The sequence below is a fragment of the Stenella coeruleoalba genome, assembly GCF_951394435.1.
Source record: "Stenella coeruleoalba genome assembly, chromosome: 18".
Taxonomy (NCBI): Eukaryota; Metazoa; Chordata; class Mammalia; order Artiodactyla; family Delphinidae; genus Stenella; species Stenella coeruleoalba.
Genome location: NC_137164.1, coordinates 17,941,036 through 17,967,587, shown reverse-complemented (window position 1 = coordinate 17,967,587; position 26,552 = coordinate 17,941,036). Strand labels below are relative to the sequence as shown.

The 26,552-nt window shown below is 36.1% G+C and overlaps 2 protein-coding genes across 9 annotated transcripts in view; one reads left to right on the top strand and one right to left on the bottom strand.

Moving 5' to 3' along the window:
* Window positions 1-10,727, bottom strand: part of CAB39L (calcium binding protein 39 like) — a 101,046-nt gene extending 90,319 nt beyond the window's left edge. For all 4 annotated transcript variants that reach the window (XM_079903196.1, XM_079903195.1, XM_079903197.1 and 1 more), the window contains exon 1: window positions 10,685-10,727. The gene's annotated coding sequence lies outside the window, so the exon portion shown is untranslated. The remainder of the gene's footprint in view (window positions 1-10,684) is intronic.
* Window positions 10,728-10,842: 115 nt separating this feature from the next.
* The window catches only part of LOC307176897 (histone-lysine N-methyltransferase SETDB2-like), an 81,052-nt gene continuing 65,342 nt past the window's right edge, over window positions 10,843-26,552 (top strand). For 3 of the 5 annotated variants that reach the window (XM_079903415.1, XM_079903414.1, XM_079903411.1), the window contains exons 1-5: window positions 10,843-11,494; window positions 13,481-13,623; window positions 17,092-17,457; window positions 23,418-23,543; window positions 24,565-24,630. In XM_079903415.1, coding sequence (XP_079759541.1) covers window positions 17,442-17,457; window positions 23,418-23,543; window positions 24,565-24,630 — 208 coding nt within the window. In that variant the 5' untranslated portion in view covers window positions 10,843-11,494; window positions 13,481-13,623; window positions 17,092-17,441. The remainder of the gene's footprint in view (window positions 11,495-13,480; window positions 13,624-17,091; window positions 17,458-23,417; window positions 23,544-24,564; window positions 24,631-26,552) is intronic. The other 2 variants (XM_079903413.1, XM_079903412.1) reach the window with 2 other exon arrangements.

Sequence of the window (26,552 nt, the reverse complement as noted above, 5' to 3'; positions counted from 1 at the left end):
GGTTTTTTTTCAAATAAATTTATTTATTTATTTATTTTTGGCTGCATTGGGTCTTCGTTGCTGCGTGCGCTTTCTCTAGTTGCAGCAAGTGGGGGCTACTCTTCGTTGCGGTGTGTGGGCTTCTCACTGCGGTGGCTTCTCTTGTTGTAGAGCACGGGCTCTAGGCGTAAGGGCTTCAGTAGTTGTGGCTCACAGGCTCTAGGGCGCAGGCTCAGTGGTTGTGGCACATGGTCTTAGTTGCTCCTCGGCATGTGGGATCTTCCTGGACCAGGGCTCGAACCCGTGTCCCCAGCATTGGCAGGTGGATTCTTAACCACTGCACCAGCGGGGAAGCCCTGTATGGTTTTTTAAAAGGATGTATGGAGAGATTTGGATTTAGACAGTTGCCACCATCCTACAGAAAACTTGACCCAGGTTTAATTTTAAAATTTTTAAATTATTTTCTAGTCTTATTACATGTGGTCAAAATTTTGACTTTTTATATTTTGGAACTGATATATTCTTTGTGGTCTAATACATAATAGATTTTTATAACTGTCCTATGTGCATTTGAGAAGACATATTCTCTATTAATGGATTCAGACTTTGATACAAATCTGTAAGATCTACCTTACTGATTATGTATAATAATGACTAATTTTCTTGGTCCACTTAACCTGACATTTTGAGAGAGGTGTGTTAAAGTCGTCTATTATTAGCAGGTTTCTATTCCTTTTTACATCTAGTAGTTTTTACTTTATGAAAACTATTGATGTGTCATTTGGTAAATAGATATTTTAAAAAATCTTCATTGTAAATATAACCGTTAGCTTTATATGGGCTATTTTATAGTATCCTTCATCTTAATGCTTTTTGAACTAAACTCTGCTTGTCTGATACCAAGATGATGAACCTTGCTTTTTTTAAAATTTGCATTTTTCTGATATGTTTTCACTCTTCCCTCTATTATTGTTATTTTAAAATTATCCTTCATTTCTTATGAACTCCTTTTATTATTCATACTTTTTACAACTGTATCTTTTGCATACAGCGATCATTAAGTTGAGCCCATATACATTTATTAATACACCTGATATATTTAGTGTTGTGATAATGATTCATGTTCTATTCATTTTGTGTGTGTGTACAGATAAGTACGTATAGAAAATAAATACATATAGAAAATGTGTGCATATCATTACATAGTTCTCTTTGCTCTTTTTAGGGTAGGTATTTCTTTTAGTATTTAGGAAAGTTTTTGTTATTGGGGTTAACTCTATAGTAATATTTTTATACAATACTCTTCATTCCCCTCCCCTCTTTTTAAGATACTGTTATTTAGGAAAGTTTTTGTTATTGGGGTTAACTCTATAGTAATATCTTTATACAATACTCTTCATTCCCCTCCCCTCTTTTTAAGATACTGTTCCCTGCAATTAGCAGTAACAAAATTAGTAACTTCCTCTTCTCCCCCACCATCTAGTTTTGATCACGGGTATTACTTTTATTAGCGTTTTATCTTACACATCTAAGTATACATACTTATTTATAGTATTTTATGTCCATCAGTCAGCTTCAAGTGCTATCCTTTTCCTTACAGCTAATTCCTATGAGGCAAACAACCACTTAATTCTACTTTTCACTTATACTCCCCTTCCCCCCTCCCTTTTTCTGTGGGCTATGCTATTTCTACATCATCAGATTATACAACATTTACATACCATTCTACCACAATTATTCCCATCTTACAATCTTAGTGCTACACAAGATATACTCAGTGCTTACCACCTGACCTCATGTCAAAGATTCTCCAGTCATTTCCTGGTTGTCTGAAATTTGTTCTCTAGTATATTCTTCAAGAAAGATTCATAGGAACAATATTCTTTGAGTTGTTTCATGTTCATATATGCTTGTTAATGGCCTGAATTCTTGAAGTATAATTTGGTGAGATATGGAATATTTATTTCCTTGAATATTTAAAAAATGTTGCTTTGTTATTATCTGGCATGAAATGTTGCTGCTAAAAAAATCTAATCCAGGGCTTCCCTGGTGGCGCAGTGGTTAAGAATCTGCCTGCCAATGCAGGGGACACAGGTTTGAGCCCGGGTCCAGGAAGATCCCACATGCCGCGGAGCAACTAAGCCCGTAAGCCACAACTACTGAGTCCATGTGCTGCGTCTACTGAAGCCTGTGCACTTAGAGCCTCTGCTCCGCAACAAGAGAAGCCACCACAATGAGAAGCCCGCACACCGCAACGAAGAGTAGCCCCCGTTCACTGCAACTAGAGAAAGCCTGCGCACAGCAATGAAGACCCAACACAGCCAAAAATAATAAATAAATAAAAATAAATAAATTTTTATATGAAAAAAATCTAATCCAGTCTAATTTTCTTTCCAGGTTTACTTGGTCTTTTTTCCATGGGTGCAGAAAGATTTTTTTTCTTTATTTTTAAAATCCAACAGTTCTACAAGAATCCTTCTGTGTTAACTGACTGGTCTGGGTTGAATTCCCCAGATGCACAGTGTGTCTTTCAATGTATATAGACTTAAACCTTCTTTAAAGTTTTCCTGAATTATAGTTCTAATAGTTGTTCTGTTCCACTGCATTGGTTTACAATTTTTTTATCATGGTAAAATAAACAACAAAATAAACAATATAAAACGTACCATTTTTAAGTATACAATCCAGTGGCATTAAGTATATTCACAATATACTTGTTAATGTTACATAATCATCACCTCTATGCTTTGGTTTAACAAAACCAAATACATTCCTAATACACTTATTTTGGCTCTCTTTGTCTTGTCACTTTCTTTTCTTTAAAAAAATATTTATTTATTTATTTGGCTGCGCCAGCTCTTAGGCACAGCACATTGGATCTTCATGGGATCTTTGTTGTGCCATGCGGGATCTTTAGTTGAGGCATGCAAGATCTAGCTCCCTGACCAGGGATCGAACCCAGGCCCTCTGCATTGGGAGTGTGGAGTCTTAACCACTGGACCACCAGGGAAGTCCCTGTCTTGTCACTTTCTTTTGGCCCCTTTTAAAAAAACTTTATCTGTTTGATTTTCTTCAATTTTCTCTTATCTACTCTTTATTTCTCTTATTGTGCTTTCTATGATGTATATTCACTCTTGTGTTTTTTCTAATTTAATCATCATTAGAAATATCCTTTTTTCTAATTCTTTCTGGAGTTCTGCCAGCTCTCATTTCACATCCTTCTATATAGCTTATTCACCTCATCTCTGAGCTCCTTTTATTTCTGATTTGTGTGGTTCCTTCAAAGGTTTCATCTTTCCCTTAATTTCTCTTTGCTTTATTTTGAAATATTTAATTACCATTTTCATCTGCTCTTTGGCCACTTTTTTTCTGGTGTGTTTTGATTATATGATGCAATGCTCCATGGCTCATTTGGTTTTTTTTCTTATGATAACTTAGTATGTAATTATCTCATAGTCCCTTTTCCAATATACTTATATGTTATCCTAGACTAAGAGGTTCGTTCCTGTGTCACATTGTACGGACATACTTCGGTTTTTAAAAATCCATTCCCCAGTTGAGATATCTGGGTTGTTTCCAGTTTTTGGTGATTACAAATACAACTGCTATAAATATTTGCAGAGGGGAGACTACAGGTTTTCATTTCACTTTTCATAAGAAAAGCATACAGCAGTTGTGGGGGAAATGCAAATTAAAATCATAATAAGATGTCACTTCATATCTCATTATAATGGCTAAAATTAAAAAAAAACTGATAATTCCAAATGCTGGCAAGAGAGAGAAGCTAATGGAGCTCTCATATCTTGCTGGAAAATTTCAATCTAGGAGTGGGATTGCTAGGTCATATAATAAAGGTATGTTGGATTTTATAAGAAACTGTCAGTCTTCCAAATGGCTACAGTATTTGCAGTCCCACTGGCAAGATTTGAGTCCTGTTGCTTTGTATCCTTGCCATCACTGTGTTCTCTTCTTTTTCTTTTTGTTTTGTTTTTTGCCATTCTAAGAGGTTGTATAGTGGAATCTCACTGCATTTCCTCAATTACTATTCTATACTTTTCTCATGTAACAAAAATAATGATCATTTTTCTATGTCATTAAATAGCCTGTATCACTAAATACCCTTTGAAAACAATCCTTTTAAAAGGTTGAAATATAGCCTATTGTGATGGGTGTGCCGTAATTTATAAAACCATTCTTCCACCATTAGGTAATTTTTATTTCCAATTTTTCACAAGTACAAAATTACATTGTGATCAAAAAGTTTTGACTCCATCTCCATTTTCACAGAAGCTTCCTAGAAAGGGTCAAAGAGTATACATATTTATGTCTCTGATGCATTCCAACAAATTGCTTTAAGTATTTATTTCTTTAATTACAAGTTAAATACTTTTCATGGAAGCCGTTTGTACTTGTACTTTTGTCACCATGAGTCCATGTCCTTTGCTCATTTTCTGTCGGGTACTGATGTTTTTATATGTTGATTTGTAAGAAATGAATACACTCGCCAAAAGTATAGACCACACTTCACATGTAAAGCAATATAGGCCTACCTTTGACCTCCCCACTCAATTCTTTATTCTATTTGAAAAATGAAATATACTTCAAATGAACAAACATTTATCGAATATCAACTACATACAAACATGTGTTCATCAGACTCAGGAAGTAGTCTTGCCTTCCAGGGAGTTATTTTGTTTCTCACAAGCTTGTAAGAAGCAAGTACCATTGTATAAAATGCACAATTTGAATACAGCATGATTAGAAGAGATTGTGATTGAATGAAACCTATTTATACTTTAAGAGGAAGTTGAGCTAGGCATTGATTACTTTCAAAAGAAAGTAATTTTGGACAATGTAAATCATTTTTACACACAGAGAAAAGGAAAGTACCAGTCCCTAGGTCTGCAAGTGATAGGCCATGAGCACAATATTTGAGGGTCACAGCAACCCACCTTACTTCTCCCAAATGTAACTGAAGGAACCTAACAGAATCATCAAAAGTTCATGAAATCATAACAGAAATGTTGAAATTGTTACTTTATTTTGTAAAGATATTAAAAATAACTTTCTAAAACCCAAGGTTGAAAATAAAATCCTACTCCTACTACCACTTGCAAATATTCTGCCCACTCCCCGCCCCCATATATTTTAGCCTTTAAGTTAAAAGCCTGTGGCATATAATGGCAGGAAGTGAAGCAGCCATCTTGGTCCACAAGATGGAGCTGTATGAGGATAGCAGAGCAACAGGTTAGAAAGAGCTTGGGCCCCTGACAACTTTTTCTAGCAAAGCTACCTGGTCAGCTCATACTTTTACACAGGAAAGAAATAAATTTTTTATTTTATTAAAAAAATATTATTTTAGACCACAATTATTTTTCAGTTTCTCCATCACAGAAGCCAAACCTGTATCTTAACTAATACAAATTTCAAGTTAAGGAGTATGGGCTTTGTCAATCATACAATGGCATATAAAATGTTGTTAAGAAAAAGAAAAGGAAGGCCTAAATTAGGGCAGTGGCAGTGAGAGCAGAAAATGAAGAAAGCCATTTTGGAGGCTAAAGCTACAGATTATACAATTGGGCAAAAGGAGAGGTAAGAATTTGAAGTTTTACATCTGAGCCACTCAGAAGATGCTTATCCCATTAATCAAGATAGGAAACATGAAAGAGGAAGAGTAGTATATAAATTGAGTAGATCGAATTGTCCAAAAGGCTGTGAGAAATGTGTGTTAAGTGCTTAAGAGAGCAGAACTTGACTTTAGAATTAGGGCTCATTTGCACAAAAATGATGGTTTAAACAGCAGGAACAAATGAGATTTCAAAGGGAGAAGTCACAGTAAAGGCAAAACTTTAGTGTTTCAGTTCCCCTATCCTTTAAAAAAAACAAAATAGGGCTTCCCTGGTGGCGCAGTGGTTGAGAGTCTGCCTGCCAATGCAGGGGACACATGTTCGTGCCCCGGTCAGGGAAGATCCCACATGCCGCGGAGCAGCTGGGCCCATGGCTAAGCCTGCGCGACCGGAGCCTGTGCTCCACAACGGGAGAGGCCACAACAGTGAGAGGCCCGCATACCGCAAAAAAAAATAAAAATATATATATATAATAATTTAAAGTTTACTCCTTTAAGTGAAATATGAATGTCCCATGTGTTTACCTCACAATCATTTTCAGTAGTTAATGGACATTCTCATGATTCAGGCATCCAATCAATTTCATTGATTAGCTGAACACCACAAACTGCAGTAGTCATTTTGATCTTTATATAGGTTTTTTTTGTTTTTCTTTTTTTTTTAAATTGAAGTATAGGGACTTCCCTGGTGGTCCAGTGGTAAAGAATCCATCTTACAATGCAGGGGATGCAGGTTCAATCACTGGTCAGGGAACTAAGATCCCACAGGCTGTGGGGCAACTAAGCCCACGTGCCGCAAACTACAGAGACCACATGCCCTGGAGCCTGTGTGCTACAACTAGAAAGAAGCCTGCACACTGCAAGGAAAGATCCCGCATACCTCAAAGAAGATCCCGTGTACCGCAACTAAGACCCAATGCAGCCAAAAATAAATTAAATAAATAAATAATAAATCATCTTAAAAAATAAAAATGAAGTATAGTTGATTTACAATGTTGGGTTAATTTCTACAGTACCACAAAGTGATTCAGTTATACATATATACATTTATTATATTCTTTTCCATTACAGTTTATCTCAGGATATTGACTATAGTTCCCTGTGCTATGCAGTAGGATGATCTTTATATAGTTTTAAGTCATTTTTTATTTTTAGTCACATCATTTAATTTATTCCCATAATGGACCTTATTGGTTGAATACCAGAAAAATAATGGTGAAACACACCAAATTAAGGAGGAATATAGAAATATTTCTGAAAATCTCAAAATGTTCCCCCAAAGTGACATTTGTATGGTCAAAATTATTTACGAGGCCCAGCAAGGTATTTCTGGTACTTCAAAAATAAATTTAAAAAGAGGAATGATTATTATATGCAATTTAGTACGAGGGGAAAACCTATCACATTTTAATTTTTTTTTTAAATAAAGAGGTGCTTGTATTGTTACTTATATGTGGAATCTAAAAAATAAAACAAAGGAACAAATATAACAAAGCAGAAACAGACTCAAAGATACAAAGAACAAACTAGTGGCTACCAAAGGGGAGGGGCGTAGGGGAAGGGGCAAAGTAGGTGAAGGGGATTAAGAGGTACAAGCTACTAGGTATAAAATTAAAAAGTTACAAGAATGTAATATACAGCACAGGGAATATGCAACTGAGTCCCCCTAAAACTGAGTTCCTCTGCTGAGTTTATTATTAACCTCTCTATCCAAAACTTTATTCCATTTCTTGTCCCACACCTGTTCCTCTCAAGATAGAAGAATATCAAACTAAAGGGGGTACTGAAATCAAACAGGTCCTGGGGGGGGGTCCTCCTGTGTACAAAAGCCCCTCCATTTCCCCCATTTTTTGTTTGTAAAAAATGTCTCTAGTCTTCCAGGCTTTCCCTGAGTTCCAAAGAGCAGGCACAGGCAGTTACTAATTAGGGAAATGAGAGAATGCAGAAACAAAGGAAAAGCAGTTAAACAAGAAAAATAATGGCAGTAATTTGGCAATAAAGCAGAATCCTAGTTCCTCCTCAAGGGATATATATAACAATCTGACAGATATCTTTGTCAGGAACTAAGGCCCCCCACTCACCCAGGTGGAGGACAGTGACTACATTCTCAAGCACTAGACCCCAGACTGGTTGGAACCAGAAGATTGATGATTGAGATTCCTGAAATGTCATCCTGCTACCTCACCACCAAGCAATCAGAAGAAAGTCATGAATCTTGCAGCTCTCACCCCCAAATGTTGCTTTTAAAACTGATCCCCTGAAAACCATCCAGGAGTTTGGGTCTTTTGAGCATGAGCTGCCCATACTCCTTCCTGGGCCCTACAATAAATGGTGTACTTTCCTTCACCATACCCAGTGTCAATAAATAGGCTTTGCTGCATGGCAGGTGACCAGACTCAAGTTTGGTTCAATAACAAATACAGTCAATATTTTATAATAACTTCGTATGATGTGTAATCTATAAAAATATTGAATTACTGTGGTTTACACCTGAAAATAATATAAGTCAACTATACTTTAATAATAATAAAAAAGAAGTGCTTATAATCACTCTAAAACCTTCACTCATAAAATCTTTTGAATTTTTTAAGTACCAAACACAAGAATTCCAAACAGGTTCTGAGAGCAGTTTTTATTGACTTTTTTATGCTCTATTAGATAAAGAGATTCTAATAAACATTCTGTCACAAAACATATTCATTTAAAAGGTATCATCAAATTTTTTCTTTTATAATTAAACGGTGCGTCACTTGATAATGGGGAAAAAATCTAAATTTGTATATATGAGATTGCAAAAAAAAATAATCTCTAACATATCAATCTAAGTTAAATGACTTTTACTTAGTTACTTAACATTGTTCATGCAAAAGTGATATTTTAAAAAATTTCTACAGATCTTCAGATTATATATTATGAAATCTAGAGAACTGTATTCTTCAAAGAAAAATCTGAAGACAGTTACCTAATTTGTTATTTTAAAATTACATACAGAACATATTTACGCAATATAGTAAATGTAGTATTTTGACTTTAAGTTGTGTTAAAAAGAAAATAGTTTGGGATTGATATATATACACTAAATGTATAAAATGGATAACTAATAAGAACCTGCTGTATAAAAAAATAAAATAAAACAAAAAAAGAAAATAGAAAAGCAATAAATTTTCTTCAGCAGAAGAGATCGAAGGCACTAATGTTTGGTATCATTTACTGAGATTGTACGCTTTCAAGAAAAAATGCAACTACAGCATTATTACTTAAGGGTTCATTTTCATTATCTAAATTTCCTTATAGTAGGATCTCATAAACAGACCTCACAAAAGATTTATGAACCTGTCCTCATTATTACTCACATGTATAAAGTGGAAGCAACAAATAAATTTAGTTCAAACAAATTGAAGGTCAAGTTTTCCAGAAAGCAGGTTAAAAAATTATGTTTCAGTTAGGCTAAAAAAATGTATATATCATACCTCCCAATTACTGTATGTTTTAAATGTATTCAATCAACAATTACACTTTTGAATGTATGCCAGTAACTATGATATGTGAACGCTATCCAAAAGTTTTTGCAAACATTTACTGAGCAGCTCCTTTGTGTTATCGCTGTTTGTTAGCCACCAATCGCTTGCTTTTTTTTTTTGGCTGCACTGCACAGCTTGCGGGATCTTAGTTCCCCAAACAGGGACTGAACCCGTGCCCCCTGCAGTGGAAGCACAGAGTCCTAACCACTGGACCGCCAGGGAATTCTCACCAACTTTACTTTGATAGCCTATACAGTCCTCCCTGGAAATCCGCCCAGGGTTGGTTCCAAAACTCTCCGCAGACACCAACATTCCTTATGTACATAGTACCTAGCCATCAACTCACCACTAAATTACTGATACTGAACTATTGCAACTTAAGTTTTTAAGACTCATGAATAAAAAGTAAAATTGTAAAAGAAAATTAATTTTCAATTATTATTTTACTGCTGTTCTCTTTGGTATTCCTGCCATGGTACTTTTGAGTTGGGTTACCAGTTAACCTTGGATAAATGAAAACTAAACTCAAGGCAATAAGTGTCTTTGCTTTCTTCTCATGAGTGTCAAAACTGCTGAAGTTAATCACAAAATATTAACCTTTTAGCTAGGTTTTCAGATCCGATAAAATTTCCCCTCAAATGAATGACCATGCGTGCATTCTACTTCGATTTTTTAAAATAATAAGGAGGAAAAGGAGGTAATTCCTGTCTCCCTCCTCCCATCCCCAAAGAGCTGAGAAGTTAAGATGCTTTTTCTTACAAAAACCTCTCCCTACCCATGACGAAGCAACCAAGGATGCCAAGGCAAACCCGGAGATTCCTAAATCTTTAGCAGATTGTAACAAGGAAAACCAAAATTTGACAAAATTCTTCCTTCATTTCCACTGTTTCTGCAAAGATCAACTACTTTCTTGCTTTTAAAAAAAGACCACTGCAGGAATGCTGGCTGTACACTTAATGAATAAAACTGCCCTAACGCAGAACCTGACGCTCACTACTACCAAAAGAGGGCCTTAGTCAGAGGTTAACTACCGAGTAGGGCAAACACTTTAGCAGTCACTCCCTTGCAAACGACAGAAAATGAAGACGTCTCTTTCGAATCTGAGGACAGTCGTGAGGTATCTCCCCCTGTCCCCTTCCATTACCAGCCTTGTTCCTTTCTGAATCAGGCAGTCCATCAGCCAACCTCCTTTGTCAGTAAAGAGGGTTGATGGTCAGAATCTTTTCGAGACAAAGATTATTGGAATAGTTCCCTGGAACCCAAGGTATCACTGTTAAGGCATCAGAGTCCTCGCCAAGCCCCGACAATAACCAACCAACCAAAGCCTGCGCTCCCCATCACCGCCACCATTTATCGCTCTTCCTAGCCAGGGCTGAGACTCAGACCAGGAAAACCTTTCCCTTTCAGGGAAGTAAGAAGGCGCCAGGTCTGTTTCCTCAGGCCCTTCCTCTCCTCCACTGCTCCCTCAGAACACCTCTACATCTTGAGCTGCTAAGTACGCTTTCAACCGCCAAGCAGCCCCGTCCCAGACACACCCAAGATGGCTCCAACCACCTACCAGAGGAAACAGCTGAGCCACCACTCCAGCGATGCCGTCCTCTCGACTGCGGATATCCCCATTGGTCCAGCCAGAGAGCGCGAGACAACCCGAGAGTTCTGACAGCCAATCGGGAGACGGCGCGCTCCGGCGCTCCCGCGTTGCCGACGGTACGCGCGCGGAAGTTCTGAGGCGTGGACCCAGTGGGTGTGCAGCCAATGGGCTCCGGGCCAGGTGGTGGGAACCTTCAGTGTCCGACTCCTCGCATTTTGGGTTCGCGTTAGGCCTGGCCGTTAGGGTTTGGGCGGTCCTCCGTCCCTGCTGAAGCGAGGCGGGACTGTTTTTGTTGAGGTGAGGTCTAGTAAATGGTGAAGTACTTCCCGGCCAGAGGGTACCTGGGTCCGTGGGGTCTCGGTGGCGTGCAGTGGGAGAGGAGTCCGACCCGCGGGGGAACCCAGCCTCGCCAACGGAGCGGGAGGCGTGGAAACCGCAGTCGAGCCGGTGTAACCGAGGCACGGTCGTGGTTGGCCCTCCCGACGGCTCTTTCGGCCCAGCACCCGGGAACGCGGCGGAGCTCTCGGCCGCGTGGATCCCAGCCCTTGTCACCTCCCTTCTTTCACCCACGTGCAGTCCCGGGCTGGAGAAGGGACTGCGGGCGCTCTGAGTTCTCAGCCCGCATTCCAGTCTCTTGTCACCCGGTGCACATCTTCATGTGAGGTGATTCCTAAGCAGCTGGGGAACCTGAGGCTGTAAAAAGGGCTGCGGGGAGTGGACTGCAGTCCAAAATCCAGAAGCAGAATTTGATGGTTTAACCACTGACCCATTTCACAGGTAAGACCACACAAACCCTAAATAAGTAAAATCATCTACCCAAGATCACGGACTTGAGGTCAGATCCTAAGAGCTCCTGACTCTCGTTAACCACAATCCAATAAGAAATTATCCCCAACAGGTAGTTAAATAAGGAACAGTACGTAATTGTGCTCTTCGGCACGTGGAAACCTGCAGTGAGCTCTGCATGTATTAATGAGGCGGTAGATTGAAATAATCAAAAAACGGGCTCAAAAACCAGACTGCTTGGTTCCTTAGTTGCTCTCTGCCACTTACAGTGTGGCGGCTTTAGCTTCCTTGTGAGAAAAACGGGCATGCTAATTTATCCCACATGATTGTTAGGCACATTAATACGAACACGTGAAGTATTTAGAAGCCTGCCTGTCACATGTTTTATATGCAATAAATGTTCATTACTGTCATCACAATTAAAACATAACAGAAAATGGTCACAGTTTCCTAAGAGCCTATTTGTAAAAACGAAAAGGAACCATAAAATGAAGCGAAACAGACTATTTTTCTGCCAAAATGAAAAAGAACGGGAAAAATATGAGCAAATTTTAAAATCCTGTTACACTCTCAAATAACACCGGTTGTCTCTGGATGATGAGATTATGAGTGATTTAAATTTTCTTTGTGCTTTACTATATTTTGCAAATTTTCTTCAGTAAACATGTTTTAATTTTGTAAGTTCAGTTACTTTTAAATTTTCAGAAGGTATGAACAACACTGGTGAGAGCTTTCTTTAAAACGAAGCTATTAGTGTGCTTATATGCTACAGGTGGAAGTATAAATTGGTAGAACATTTCTGGAAGGCAGTTTGGCAATATGTTCCAGAAGGCTTTAAAATGGACAGTCCCTTTTTGAAAGTTATATACTTAATTTTTAAATTAGTGCATTTTTACATTCTCCTTTTATGAAATTAGAACCTTACAGATACAGAGCACAATCCACAATCCATTACCTACCCCCTTCTCCCATTCCACACTCAAGACTTTGATGCAGAGCCTTCAAGTCCTTTTTTACACTTACATATTCTCTGTAGGTGCATATATGCATTTGTAATTCTTAAAAATCGAAGTGGTATCATACTATATAATTTTGTAATTTTATTCACTTGACAGTGTTTTTGCAGTGTAAACGTGTTATTTTATAGCTTGTTATGTTATTTACAGCTCGTTTCTTTCACCTGCTCGATAGTGTTCCAATGTATGACTGAATTGTTCTGTTAATGTAAAATATTTATCTTTGTCTCATTTTCATGTTAAATTATATTTTGTTTGATATGTACTATGTAGCGCATTTTATTTACCATTCTCCTCTTGATGGACATTAGGTTGTTCAGTTTTTCACCTTTCAAACAGTGCTGCAGGGATATCCTTTTATTTGTTTTGCTGTGCACATGTGCTGTTTCTCAAGAATATATACCTAAAAGTGGAATTGCTTGGTTTTAAGTTATGAACATTTTTAATAGGCATTGCCAAATTTGCCTCCAAAATACTTCTACTAATTTACACATCCTACAAAGTATGACAGTTCAATTTCCCTACAATCTAGATCAACATGAGATACTATCTTTGTACTTTTTGTCCATCTGATGGATGAAAATTATACTCATTTAAAAATTTTTTTCATTCTCTGATTACCAGTAAAACTGCAGTATCTATTCATATGTTTATTGACCTGTAATATATATGTTTCTGTAATTTCTTTTTTTAAATTGCCCATTTTTCTATTGAATTATCTTTTTCCTAATGATTTGAGGAGTTCTTTTTGCGTCCTGGTTACTGTGTATCCTGTATAGTTTTTAAAAATTTCTTTAGAGTCTGTGGCTCTGTCCACTTTTTGTTACCATTGTTAAAAAATGTTACAGACATTTTCTCCCAACTCTTTGGTTGGCTTTTAACTTTAAGTTAAAATTTTAAGTTTGTTAGTTTTCAATTATTTATTCTACAGATAGATTTTTCTCTTCTTTACAATCTTTAGGTCTCTTTTTATTTTACTGTATTTCTCTAAGACTTCCAGTACCAAACTTCCATTGGTGGCAAGTGTCCCCATCTGGTGCCTGACTGTAACGAAAATGCTTCTGATGTTTCCTCATTGAATATGATATTTACTTCTTTGTTTTGGTAGGTAGTCTTTATTGGGTTAAAGAAATTCTCTTTTATTCCTAGTTTGCAAGAGTCCTTGTCTTCCCCACCGCCCCCCCCCCACGGCCCCCGGCCCACCCCAGAATAGTTGTTGACTTTTATTGAAATTCTTTTGTGTGTCTTTCTGTATTTAAGATGATAGTTTTCCTCTATTTATCTGTTAATGTAGAAATTTACATTGAGTAACTTTACAATGCTAAACTTTTTGGGTATTCCTGGTATAAACCATACTTTGGTAACATACTTTTACTCTACTGCTGCATGTTTTTACTTACTATATTTGCTTCTATACCAAGAAGTGCGTTTGGCCTTGAGTTTCTTTTCTTATGCGTCAAGGTTACAGTAACCTCAAAAAAATGTTGAGTAGCCGCCCATATTTTTTCTGCTCTTGAACAGTTTGTATACTATGGAAATTATCCATTCCTTGAAAGTTTTGTAGAATTCTTCTATAAAACTTTTTGGACCTGGTATACTGGGAGTGAGAGATGGGGATGTGTGGCATGCAGCTCTGGTAAGATCTTTAATTGTTTTAATTTCCTTTTCGTACTTATCCCTCTAATTTTTTTTTTCTTTTTTTCTTGAGCCTAGTTGGTAGTCAATAAGTTCAATTAGATATTCATGGTGAATTGTTCTGTCAGTGTAAAATATTTGTCTCTTTTATTGGTTTTCATATTAACTTCTATTTTGTTTGATATGAATGTTTCTTCTTGTATTTGCTGGTATGTCTCTTTTTCACATCCCTTCATTTCAACCTTTTGATGACATTTTGTGAGATTTAAGTGGGTCCCTTATTTTAAAATATAGCTAGGTTTTGCTTGCAATTTAATCTGAGAGTCTGTCCTTTAATAAGTAAGACTGAACACATTAACCTTTTTTGTGATTATTAACATAATTGGCCTTTTTCTTGTCCTCTTATTTACCTTGCTTCCCATTGTATCCTTTATATCTTATATTTTTCCATTTCTCATTTTAATTGAGGTTTGCCCCAAGGTTTTAATTGAGGTTTTCTTTGTTCTGTTTTCTTTTTCATAGATTACTTTTACATTTTTTTTAAAGATTTATTTATTATTTTTAAATTTTATTTATTTTGGGCTGCGTCGGTCTTAGTTGCGGCGCACGGGCCCTTCGTTGTCTTGCGCGGGCTTCTTTAGCTGTGGCTTGCACGCTCGAGGGTGCGCGGGCTCTAGTTGAGCTGAGTAGCTGCGGGGAGAGGGCTTAATTGCCCTGCAGCATGTGGGATCTTAGTTTTATGACCAGGGATCGAACCCACGTCCCCTGTATTGTAAGGCGGATTCTTTACCACTGGACCACCAGGGAAGTCCCTACTTTTACATTTTTAACACAATTATTAAATTTATATTTTCCTAACAAAGTCTGCATTTCGTTTGTATTGATATCCTCCCTACGAAGAACTTAGTATGCTTCTACTTTATTTTCTCAGACATTGCAAGAATCCTCTTCCATCCCTCCTTCAGAAAAGAATGTAAATTTCCTATGGTTATATCTTCCAGCAATTTGGTTTCGTCATTAAAACCCATTTTTAATCTGTAATTATCTAGCATTAATGTGTTTTACTCATTTATTTGCTCACTTTTGCTTCTTTTACCTCAGTACTTCCTTCTACGTTAGTTTTTATTCATGAAGTACTTCTTTATTTCTTTCAAAGTCTTTGAGTGTCTGTAAAAGCCTTCCCCCCAACCCCCACGTTGAAAGATACCTTGGCTGAAATAGTATTCTGGATTCAGACTTATTTTCCCTTAACACTTTGCATCTGGCATTTCTGATGAGAAGTCTGAGTACCAGTCTAATAAACATTCCTTTTAGATAATCTAGATTTTCTGAAAGTTTCTGAGACTTTGTCTTCTTGATATTCTGAAGTTTATCCATGGTTTGTCTAGTGGTATGTATTAAAAAGTTTATCTTGCTTGATACTCAATGGACCCTTACCCACACTAGCCACATTAGTAGGCTAATGTGTTTTCCAGTTCTGAGAATTTTTTGGTCATTATTGCCTCTTCATTCTAGTTATCCCTCCTTTTTTTTCTTTGCTCTGTGTTCTGAGTGAATTACTCAACTCAGTCTCTCAGTTTACTAACTGGCTCTTCATCTGAGTCTATGCTATTATATCTATCTGTTGAGTTTATTCAATAACTGTTTTTATATCCAAGATAGCCAATTGGTTATTTTAAAAAATTGTATGTTTTTTCATAGATGAGGTTTCCTTCTTTAGCTCTTTGATATTAAATACAGTATTTGCTTTAAAATTATTTTCAGGATGCTCTATTAATTCTCCTCCTTAATATAAGTTCATCAGTTTGGTAGGCTTGTTAAGTCTTTTTCATGGTGTAGCTTTCTTCATATGTTTGATGGTTCTTGGTTGTGTATTCATCTCCTCTGAGAGGATTTACTCTTCCTTTTGCCATGGTGGTGTTTGTGGTTGGCATTATCTCTGCAACTTCCCATCTGTTTCCTTTCCCCAGAGAGGTCGCACAGACTCAAATCTATAGAGAATTCCCTTTTTGTTTTCAACATGACTTTATATTTTTAATTACAAAAAAAATTACCATTTCTGCAGATTTGGTGTGGCAGTGGGAGAAGAATGTATATGTTGACTAACACCTTGAGACTAAAATTGCTGATCTCTTTTTGACCTTTTAGTTCTACCTCTAGGTGTATATCTTCAGGAAATAATCAGATATGCATAAGATATATTCCAGCCTTATTTATTATACTGGAAAAATAGAAATAATCTAAATGTACACTATACAGGTTTATAGTACCAATTATTAACTTATTAAATTTTAATAATTGCATAATTATTGTTTATAATTGTTCATATTACACTAAAGAACATAATAGTTGTTCTTTAGTGTAATTTAATATATGGATTATTGACCAAAGTACATTATACAGCCACTTAAAAGTCATATTACAGGAAAACATTAATGACGAGAGAAAGTACAGGATATATTATCAATGAAAGATTATAAAAAATTATACATACTAAAATTCAAATTTTGTTTTAAAAGTATATATAGTGAAAGAATAATAATTGCTAGCATTTATTGAGTCCTTTGTAATGTGCCAGGTATTCTAGGTGATTAAGTCTTAACCTCACAACAATCTTTTGAGGTAGTTAGCATTATTATCCCCATTTAAAAAGTTTTTTAAAGTTTTATAAAATGGAGTTAATTTATATTAATTAACATATATTAAGTAGATAGTTCTTAATTTTTCTGTTAATTAACATATTAAGTAGATGATTCTTAATTTTTCCGTAATTTTCCTAATATTGATATTTTACATGTTTTTCCAGTTAATATGTATTCTTTTTTCATAATAGTTCATGCTGTTTTAAAAGATAGCGCTATTGTTATAACAATCTCTTTTTTCTTATATATTTTATTATTTACCAATATGCACCATTCCTTATTGTTTTCCTTACAGAATGTTTCATGCATTCATGGACCGAAAGATGGAGTTGGTTTTTATTTTTAAAATAATATTGTCAATGATCTGATACGACTATATGTATTCACTTGATGAAGATGCATGGACTTGTCATTAAGTTGGACTAGTGATCATTTCTGAAAGTTTCTTCAACCACAATTTCTACTTGAAAATTCAAGTATCAAAGAATATTTGGTTTAGAGTGGTATAATGATGTATTTTCTCTGAGTACTGCAAATTTCATAGAGACCACAGTTGGATTCCAGTTATATTCTACAATCAAAGTGATTCAGTTCTTTGATAAAGTTAATTTCGAAGAATTTTATGTTTGTAAACAACACCAAAAGATGGGAGAAAAAAATGGTAGGTTGAAAAACCATTGTTAAACTTTATGTTTAAAAGTATATAGACTACTTAATGAAGCTGAATTGTGGAATTTTCAAGGTTTTTCTGTGCAAGTAACTTTTCTGAATTAGAAAGAATTAATAGGATTTATAGGACTTACTCTCATGTAGCAACAATTTTGATTGTCTTTATAATTAGTTGTGTATCTCTAATACTAAGTCAGTACCTTAATGTACTTTTAAAAAATATACTTTGGGCTTCCCTGGTGGCGCAATGGTTGAGAGTCCGCCTGCCGATGCAGGGGACACGGGTTCATGCCCCGGTCCAGAAGGATCCCACATGCCACGGAGCCGCTGGGCCCATGAGCCATGGCCGCTGAGCCTGTGCATCCGGAGCCTGTGCTCCGCAACGGGAGAGGCCACAACAGTGAGAGGCCCGTGTACCGAAAAAAAAAAAAATACACTTTCTTCTTTTTAGAAAACTTACAGATTTACAGAAAAATTGATAGTACAGAGAGTTCTCATATTCTCTGCACCCAGTTCTGCCTGTGATTAAAATCTTACATTTGGCTGGTACATTTGTTACAATTAATGAACCATTATTGACCCATTATAATTAACTGAAGTCCATAGTTTATTCTTATTTCCTTACTTTATGTCTTTTTCTATTCCAGGATCCCATCCAGGATACATTACATTTACTTATGTCTCCTTAGGGTCCTTTTGCATATGACAGTTTCTCAGACTTCCCTTGTTTTTGTAAGATTTTGTATCCAAGTGTTTGTAAGATGCCCCTTCATTGGACTTTTTTGACTGATTTTTGTTTTTCTCGCGATTAGACTGGGGTAGTGGATTCTGGGGAGGAAGACCATAGAGGTAAAGTGTCAGTTTTATGAAATGATATCAAGGGCGCATGTTACCAACATGATTTCTCACCTGCTGTTGTTGAGCTAGATCACCTGGCTGACATAGTGTTAAGTGGCTTCTCCACTGTAAATTACTACTCTCTTTTTTTCTCCCTTTCTCTACTATACTCTTTGACAGGAATTCACTGTGTGTAGCCCATACTTAAGGAACATGAATTTATGCTCCTCCTCTTTGAGAACAGAATATTTACATTAATTTTTCAGAATTCTTCTGCAAGGGAGATTTGTTTCCTTTCCCCAGTATATGTTTTATTCAATCATTTATTTACATCAGTATGGATTCATGGATACTTACTGTGTACTTTGGGTTATAAGCCAGTACTGTTTCATTTTGTTCTTCAAATTGTCCCAGGATTAGGCATTTGGAGCCCTTTCGGTCAGCTTCCTGTCTCTTTGACATACCCCCATCAATGTAGGTGGTTTTTGTTTTGTGTTTTTGGTTTTTAGCACTTCCTTATTTTCTGGTACTATATGATGCTCCACGCTCATCTTGTATATTGGCATAGTCCTAGAATGAGCCATTTCTTGAATGAGCCTTCCTGGTTCCTTTTATTGGAGAATGGTATTACAAACTAAGATCTGGGCAGTAGGTGTATTCATTTGTTATTGGGTTGTCTTGCTTCTGGCCCTCTCAGCTGACAGAGCAAAGTATATATAAATATAATTGTATATACACATATCTATAAATATTTCTATATGTAACCATCTGTATCTGTATTGAGCTAAACATGAGTTTATACTGATGTTTCTGGCTCTAATCCATTACCACATGGATTATTCTAGCTTACTCTCCTTGCTTATCTATAAATTCCCATTATCTGTTATCCATTTATTTAATTGCTCGATTCTAGTATATGTGTATAGCAGTATCAGAAGTACTGTAAACTTATTCCCAGGTGTGACACCTCAGTGCTTGTGCAACTTCCTTTTGCCTATAGTTTTACAGAGTCCATTTATTTCCAAAGTTATTTAGGTCAGCACCTTTTCCACTCAGCCCTTCAGAGAGGTTGTGTATACATTCCTTCCTGGGATCCCTGATCTCTTAAATGATATTTTAAACTTTGCATACATTAAGCTTCACTCTTTGTGCTTTCAAGTTCTATAGGTTTTGACGAATGCATAATGTCATGTATACACCACTACAGTATCATACAGAATAGTTTCACCACCCTTTAACATACTTGTAATATGCGGATTGTTTACAGATTGTAGTACTAATTTCACTGGACAGTTATCTAGGCCAGCGGTTTCAAACTTTCTTTTGGTCTCAGGACTACTTTATACTCTTAAAAGTGTTTAAAACCCCTAACAGCTTTTGTTTATGTGGATAATATCTATTCATATTTACTATATTAGAAAACTGAGAAGCTTCAAAAATGGTAATTGGCTTATTTTTTTTTAAATAATAAACCCAACATGTTAACAAATTACATTTTTGTGAGACATAACTATTTTCTGAAATGAAAATAATTAGTGAGAAAACCATTGTTTTATATTTTTACAAATCTCTTTAATAGTTGGCTTAATAGAAGAGAGATTCTCAGGTCTCCTTCTGCATTCAGTCTGTTGTGATATGTTGCTTTGGTGTAAATGTATAAAGAAAATGAAGCTTCACACAGACAAGAAGTTGGAAAAAGGAAGAATATTTTAATAGCCTCTCAGATAATTATGGATATTTTTCTTTGATACAACTACAAAACTCAACAAGTAGTCATTCCTTCAAGGTTAGTTATAGTGTGGAATCTGAATTCTTATCAGTGAGCTTTTTTTTACACTGTTACATTAAAAATCCATTGGTTTGTCTTGCACTTTGATGGGCCTTTTACACATGTATGATTTTATAACATCATGCATTGGCCACTTGGAAAACATTGGTTCAATGAATTATGCAGATTTTTCCAAATGTTGACACATTTAATCATACAGTATTTAAAAATTACATTTGTTAATATTGCTACCAATCTCATCAAAAAGTGATTAGTTATTGAGAAGCTCTCAAGCTTACCATGGCAGATGCAAGTTTTCTAAATTTTCAGTTTCAACTTGATAGCTTGAATTTTTCATTCGCAACAAATGCTGTTACTTTTGTCCTTCAAGTGATAGGCTCCCTTTATTCATGTTTGAGAAAATGTGTACCAAACACCCAAGTTGGAAAAAAACAATTTTTATTAGTGGTTCTTTTAAGGAAAAATGGTTTTCTATGAAAAAAAAAAAAACCCAGCTAGTTTAGCTTACAACTCAAACAATCTCCCTAGCGCTTTTCCTTGAAACAGCCATTGTACTGTGGTAATTATTATTTTTTTTGGTAATTATTTATGTTGCTTTATCAAAGACCTTCTTAAGTGAAATTGGTGGTAAATAATAATAATGACTTACTAGTAGTTCGGTGCAACTGCCTTGATTCACACTAAGGCTCCAACATTTTTACTCACCAGTGCTTTTGAACCATCAGTTAATGTCAATATAGGGAAGAAAAGGGCAAATAATGTCTTGATATTACTATTAAAATAGTTTGACCTAGCGTATTGTCTGAAAGGATTTGGGAACTCCCAGGAGTTCATAGACTACAGTTTGCTGATAACAGGCTCAAAGGTGTCCAGAGATTCTCTGTACCAATGTCCTGAAGCTCTTCAAGTGATGGATGGAGAAATATAGATATATACATGTACACATACCTAGGTCATTATCGATGTATTTAGTAAGCACTCCATGTTGATGTTCTACAGAAGACCCTCTTCTCATTCTACAGATTCTCTCTAATCACATCTATTTTGTGGCTTTAGCAAGAATTTGTGTACTATTGACTCCAAAATTTGTGTATCTGGATCAGATCTTACCCTGGAGCCTGTGCATCCAGTTTACTCACCCTACTTGAATTTCTCACTTGTCTCTCTACCTTTATTCCCTATCGCAGTGGATACCATTATTATACATATGGTTGCCTGAGTCAGAAATACAGAAATCATTTTTGTCTCGTCCCTCTTCCCACTGCCACTTTAGTGATTTTTTAGAAGCAAAATTAGTAACATAGTAAGATGCTTAAACCTCTTGAGTGGCTCCCTATAGACTTCCATATAAAAATAAAGTTGCTTAGCATGGCACTCAAGGCTATGTCAGCCCCTATCTGTCTCTAAAACATAATTTCTCATTCCTTTTGTCCTTTCACATTGCATTTTTTTCAAATGTTGAAACCTTTGTCTGAACTGTGCTATGGGGAAAAAGGAAAAGTAGGCTTAGTCTTGTGTAGTACACATCAGGCCAGAGAGTTAACAGGGAAACAGCACCCCTCCTGAGGCTTCTATGGTAGCAGCAGCCCTAATTAGCCAGAGGTCCCCCTTTGGTTAGATGACTGCCAGGGAGAGTTGGGACTCTGAGTCCTAAGCCTCTTTTGAAGAATCTCACTCCATTACCAACTTGGAGGTTCTGGGTTTAATTTTTAATATTAAGGAAAATGTATTTTTTGTAAACTTACTACACTGTCTGCTCATTAATCCTCCCAATGGCTTCTCAAGTGACCTTTCTACAGTGCAGTTACTGTTATGTTTCTCCTTTGCTTAAGGCCCTATTCATTTTAAACATTTTATACATTAATTTTATATATTTTATAAATAATTTGTGTTTAACATTTTAGGTATTTTTTGTTACTTTTATTTTTATTTGTTTATTTATTTTTGCGGTATGAGGGCCTCTCACTGTTGTGGCCCCTCTCCCGTTGTGGAGCACAGGCTCCGGATGCACAGGCTCAGCGGCCATGGCTCATGGGCCCAGCCGCTCCGCGGCATGTGGGATCTTCCCGGACTGGGGCACGAACCCGTGTCCCCTACATCGGAAGGCGGACTCTCAACCACTGTGCCACCAGGGAAGCCCCTGTTACTTTTAAACATGGTGTAAGATTTGACTTTCGCCAATTTATTTTAATTGCATTTCTCGTATTTCTGTTTTCAGCTTTGAAAGGATGATTTCGCTAGAAAATTTTTAAGGTGTTAGCTTGCTGGGCATCTGAAATGTTGGCTTACCTATATAACTTTATCTATAAAAGCTTTAAACATATTTTGCCTCCTGTAAGTGTGAACAAAAAATGTTACCTGCCATTTCAGTAAACAGTGAATATTGCCTGCCATCAAGCCATCATCCACTGCATCTGCCCCCAGCAGCACGCCCTGAGGGGAATTCAGAGTGTAGAAAAACCGGATACTAGTCCTAGATAGTTAAGATGCATGTCTGAGGAATAACTTCAATGAGCCCAAACTCTTGCATCTCCCCAGACACAGAAAAGCACTAAAATCATTAAACTGAGATGTCTGTCTTTTGTGATTAGCAGTAATCTTTTGATGTTTGACTACATGTTTTATTACCACCACCCCCCAGCCCCCACTCCCCCCAGCAAAAAACTTCTGTATATCCTGGCTCCTCCCTTACCTCTTCAGAGAAGTTCCTCAGAGCTGTCTGAGAGGCTGTTTCCCAGGCTGTGGTCCTCAGTAGTTTGCCAAATAAAACATAATGTGCAACTTGTTTGTGTGTTTTTCTTTCAGTCAACATAATTATTAAAAAGTTACTATCAAAGATAGTTTTTAAAGCATTATTGTTAGACATTTAGTTATTTCAACAATTGTTGAGATGTTTCCTTCTGGAACCCTCCACTTCCATACTCAATGGAGGTTATGTCCTTGAAACTTTTAAAATGAATGTGTCTATAAATACACCCACTCCCACCCCTAGAATGAAGTCATTCCTGCTGTTTTCCAGTCAAGAAATAGTGTCACTACACAGAAAGAAAAATAAATTGTTTAGGCATTTAAAGTTAAAAAAAAAAAGTGTCACTGAAGTTTTCAACACATTTTTTTTTTAATTATCAGAAATAAGTGAGATACCCAGGTCATATTTTTTGCTTGTAGGTCGTTGTAAAGAAACAGTGACCAAAATCTTTTTCTTCAAGGAAAGTAATAGGCCAGTTAAATTTTGATTTTTATTTAGAAACCAAGTATATTTTTAATAACATGTGCCTTAGGAAAATTATGTCTACTGAGCTCTTAGGCTATTATTTTTTCTTTAGGTGATGCAAAAACTTTCTGGATGGAGCTAGAAGATGATGGGAAAGTGGATTTCATATTTGAACAAGTGCAAAATGTGCTGCAGTCACTGAAACGAAAGATCAAAGATGGATCTGCCACAAATAAAGGTATGAAGCAATAAAAACGTTCAGTACATTTAATGCTGAATATTACCCACTGATAATATAATATAATTCTGTTTCCAGTATTGCTGTTCGTTTTAAAAGTCAAATAACTTCTTTTGTTTTTTAAGAACCTAACATCAGTTCTACCTGCTTTTTGTGTGTGTGTGTGTGTCCTGCTTCTATAAAAACTTGTTTTTACCATACTGTGGACATTTTGTAAAACTGGATGAAGCTGGTTACTTTGAATAATAGCTGCTGAATTTATCTCTATTTATCTCAGGCTACCTTCTTCTCCCTCATTTTATCTTTTTTTTGGGGAGTGTATTGCAAAACTCATTGTAGAACATTTGGTACATATAGAAGAATATAACAGAAATTATGTATTACCCAATCATTCAGAGATAACTTATTTTCTTTAATATAAAAGTAAATATATAAATATATTTTGCCTGCTTTAAACAGAACTTGCCTTAGTAGTCTTCAGAAAGCAAACCTTGCGTTCTACATAGGCAGTCAGTTCAGTCATCCCAGTATTTTTTCTGCTTCTTTGTCTTCAACCTAAGTGGTTGTAGAACATAGACGTTTATATGGAAATTTCCTTCATTCCATCAGAACATATGATTTTCAAGCAAAATCTCCCCTGACTATCCTTTATTTTTCCCCAGGATATTCTTAATACTTTATGGATGTTCTTATGACATTAATCTATGATGTGCTTGTCCACTAAATTAATAGTATTTTTCATTTTAATATTCCTTCTCATTCCTTCATGAATCAGATATATCTAGGTTTGAATCCAGTTCTGCCACTTCCTAGCTTATTGACCTGGAATAAACAGCTTAACCACTAGGCCTTAATTTCTTTGTCTTTAATGTATTTAGTAGATAATCATAAGAACCTCTTAGAGGAGTTGTGAAGATTGAATGAGATAAAATATGTAAATTGCCTAGTACAGTAGCTGACATCTTGAGTGAAGGTGATACTGCTGCTGATTGTTTTCATTCTTTTTTCCTTTCCTTAACAGAATACATCCAAGCAATGATTCTAGTGAAGGAAGCAACTATAAATAATAATTCAACTTTGATAAGGGGTATGTACATTTCTAATCCCAATCTAGAATATTCTCTGCTGTTTTCTTGCTTTGAAGCAAGCCAGCCTTAATTATGTCAAGTTAACTGAAGACAGTTTAAAAATAAAACTGTAAGATTCATATATGGAAATCAGTTTCCCTAGTAAACGAAAAGTCCACCCCATAGGAAATGCATACTCTACTAAACCTCTCCGGGAAGAATTGTATCTCTTTTTCAAAATCGCTTCTACTATAAGAAGGGCAAATAGAATTCCAAGACTCCAAACCACTATAAACCTATTGATACTTTGTGTAAAGAACAATACTAAAAGGCACATTCTGGTATAGATAAATTGATGGAAATTTTTTTCATTTCTAGATTATTATTAGACCATCAGTCTAACAAATTTATTTTAGAAGTAATTGAACAAAGATAATGTACCAGGATTATAAAAAGAAAAATTGAAAAGTTATTTTAGATAAACAACAAGTCCTGTATAGCACAGGGAACTATATTCAATATCCTATAATAAACCATAATGGAGAAGAATATGAAAAAATATGTGTGTGTGTATATATTTATATATATATATATATATCTGAATCATTTTGCTGTACACCAGAAACTAACACAACATTATAGATCAACTATATGTCGATTAAAATTTTTTTTAATTAAAAAGCAAGTTATTTTATCAGAATCACTGTCCTATAAATCTTAGACTATCATTAATTTGCTAAAGTGTTGAGGAGGTACATTTACTAAATTTTAATTAATATTGGTAAATAATTATTTTAACTCATAATTTGGAGCCATAAGGTTTTAAATCTCTGAAAAATGGCTTAACATCATCAGTTTAGTTTTATTGATTGATTGATTATTGATTGCTGTGCCGAGGCATGCGGGATCTTCGTTCCCTGACCAGGGATTGAACCCATGCCACAGCAGTGGAAAAGAGGAGTCTTAACCACTGGACCGCCAGGGAAGTCCCAAGTTTATTTTAAAGAAAGCTTTTGTTATTCAAAAGTATTTTCAATTTCAGTAGCTAATGTACAGTTTTAGAAGAGTAGATTCTTTAAGAAAACAGTCTTTCAGTATCCTTCAATAGCACTTGGAATCAACACATCCTTAAGGGATTACATTTGCTTTGCAAGAGAAGCTTTTAAATGCAGGAGGTGCTAAGAGGAATTAATTCTAAGCAACTTTTTTTTTTTTTCCTTTCTGAAACAATCTTTCCCACTAAAAGAATATAGGTTGGGTTTTGTTTTGATTCTTTTTTTTTTTTCTCCTGCGGTACGCGGGCCTCTCACCGCCGCGGCCTCTCCCGTTGCGGAGCACAGGCTCCGGACGCACAGGCTCAGCAGCCGTGGCTCACGGGCCCAGCCGCTCCGCGGCATGTGGGATCCTCCGGGCCGGGGCACGAGCACGCGTCCCCTGCACCGGCAGGCGGACCCTCAACCACTGCGCCACCAGGAAAGCCCTGTTTTGGTTCTTTTAAAGATTTCATCAATAGAAATACTGAGTACTATAGTTTCATATTTTTATATATAGTTCATCTGAAGTGTAACAAATTTATCAAAATAAAAGTGTATGTTTGCTAGTGGTAGAGCAATGTTTTAAAAGTAATTGGGGAGTTACGTAATTGACATTGCTAGCATATGTACGGATTAAACACTTTCTAGTAATAAAGATTCATGTTAGTATTTATATTAAAAGGAATACTGAGACTGGGGGAAACAAAAGGACTTGGTGTTGAGGTCAAAACAAGCCATCCCAGATCCAGCCTGAATTCTCCAAACCACTAATTACCTTTAATTTTCTTTGATTGTGTATAATTCTGTAAATATCTGCTGTATCCCCATACAAAGACTTGGATACTGTTTTCTTGAAAGAAATTATTATTTCTCCTTTCTCCCCTTATCTAATAGTTAATTTAAAATCT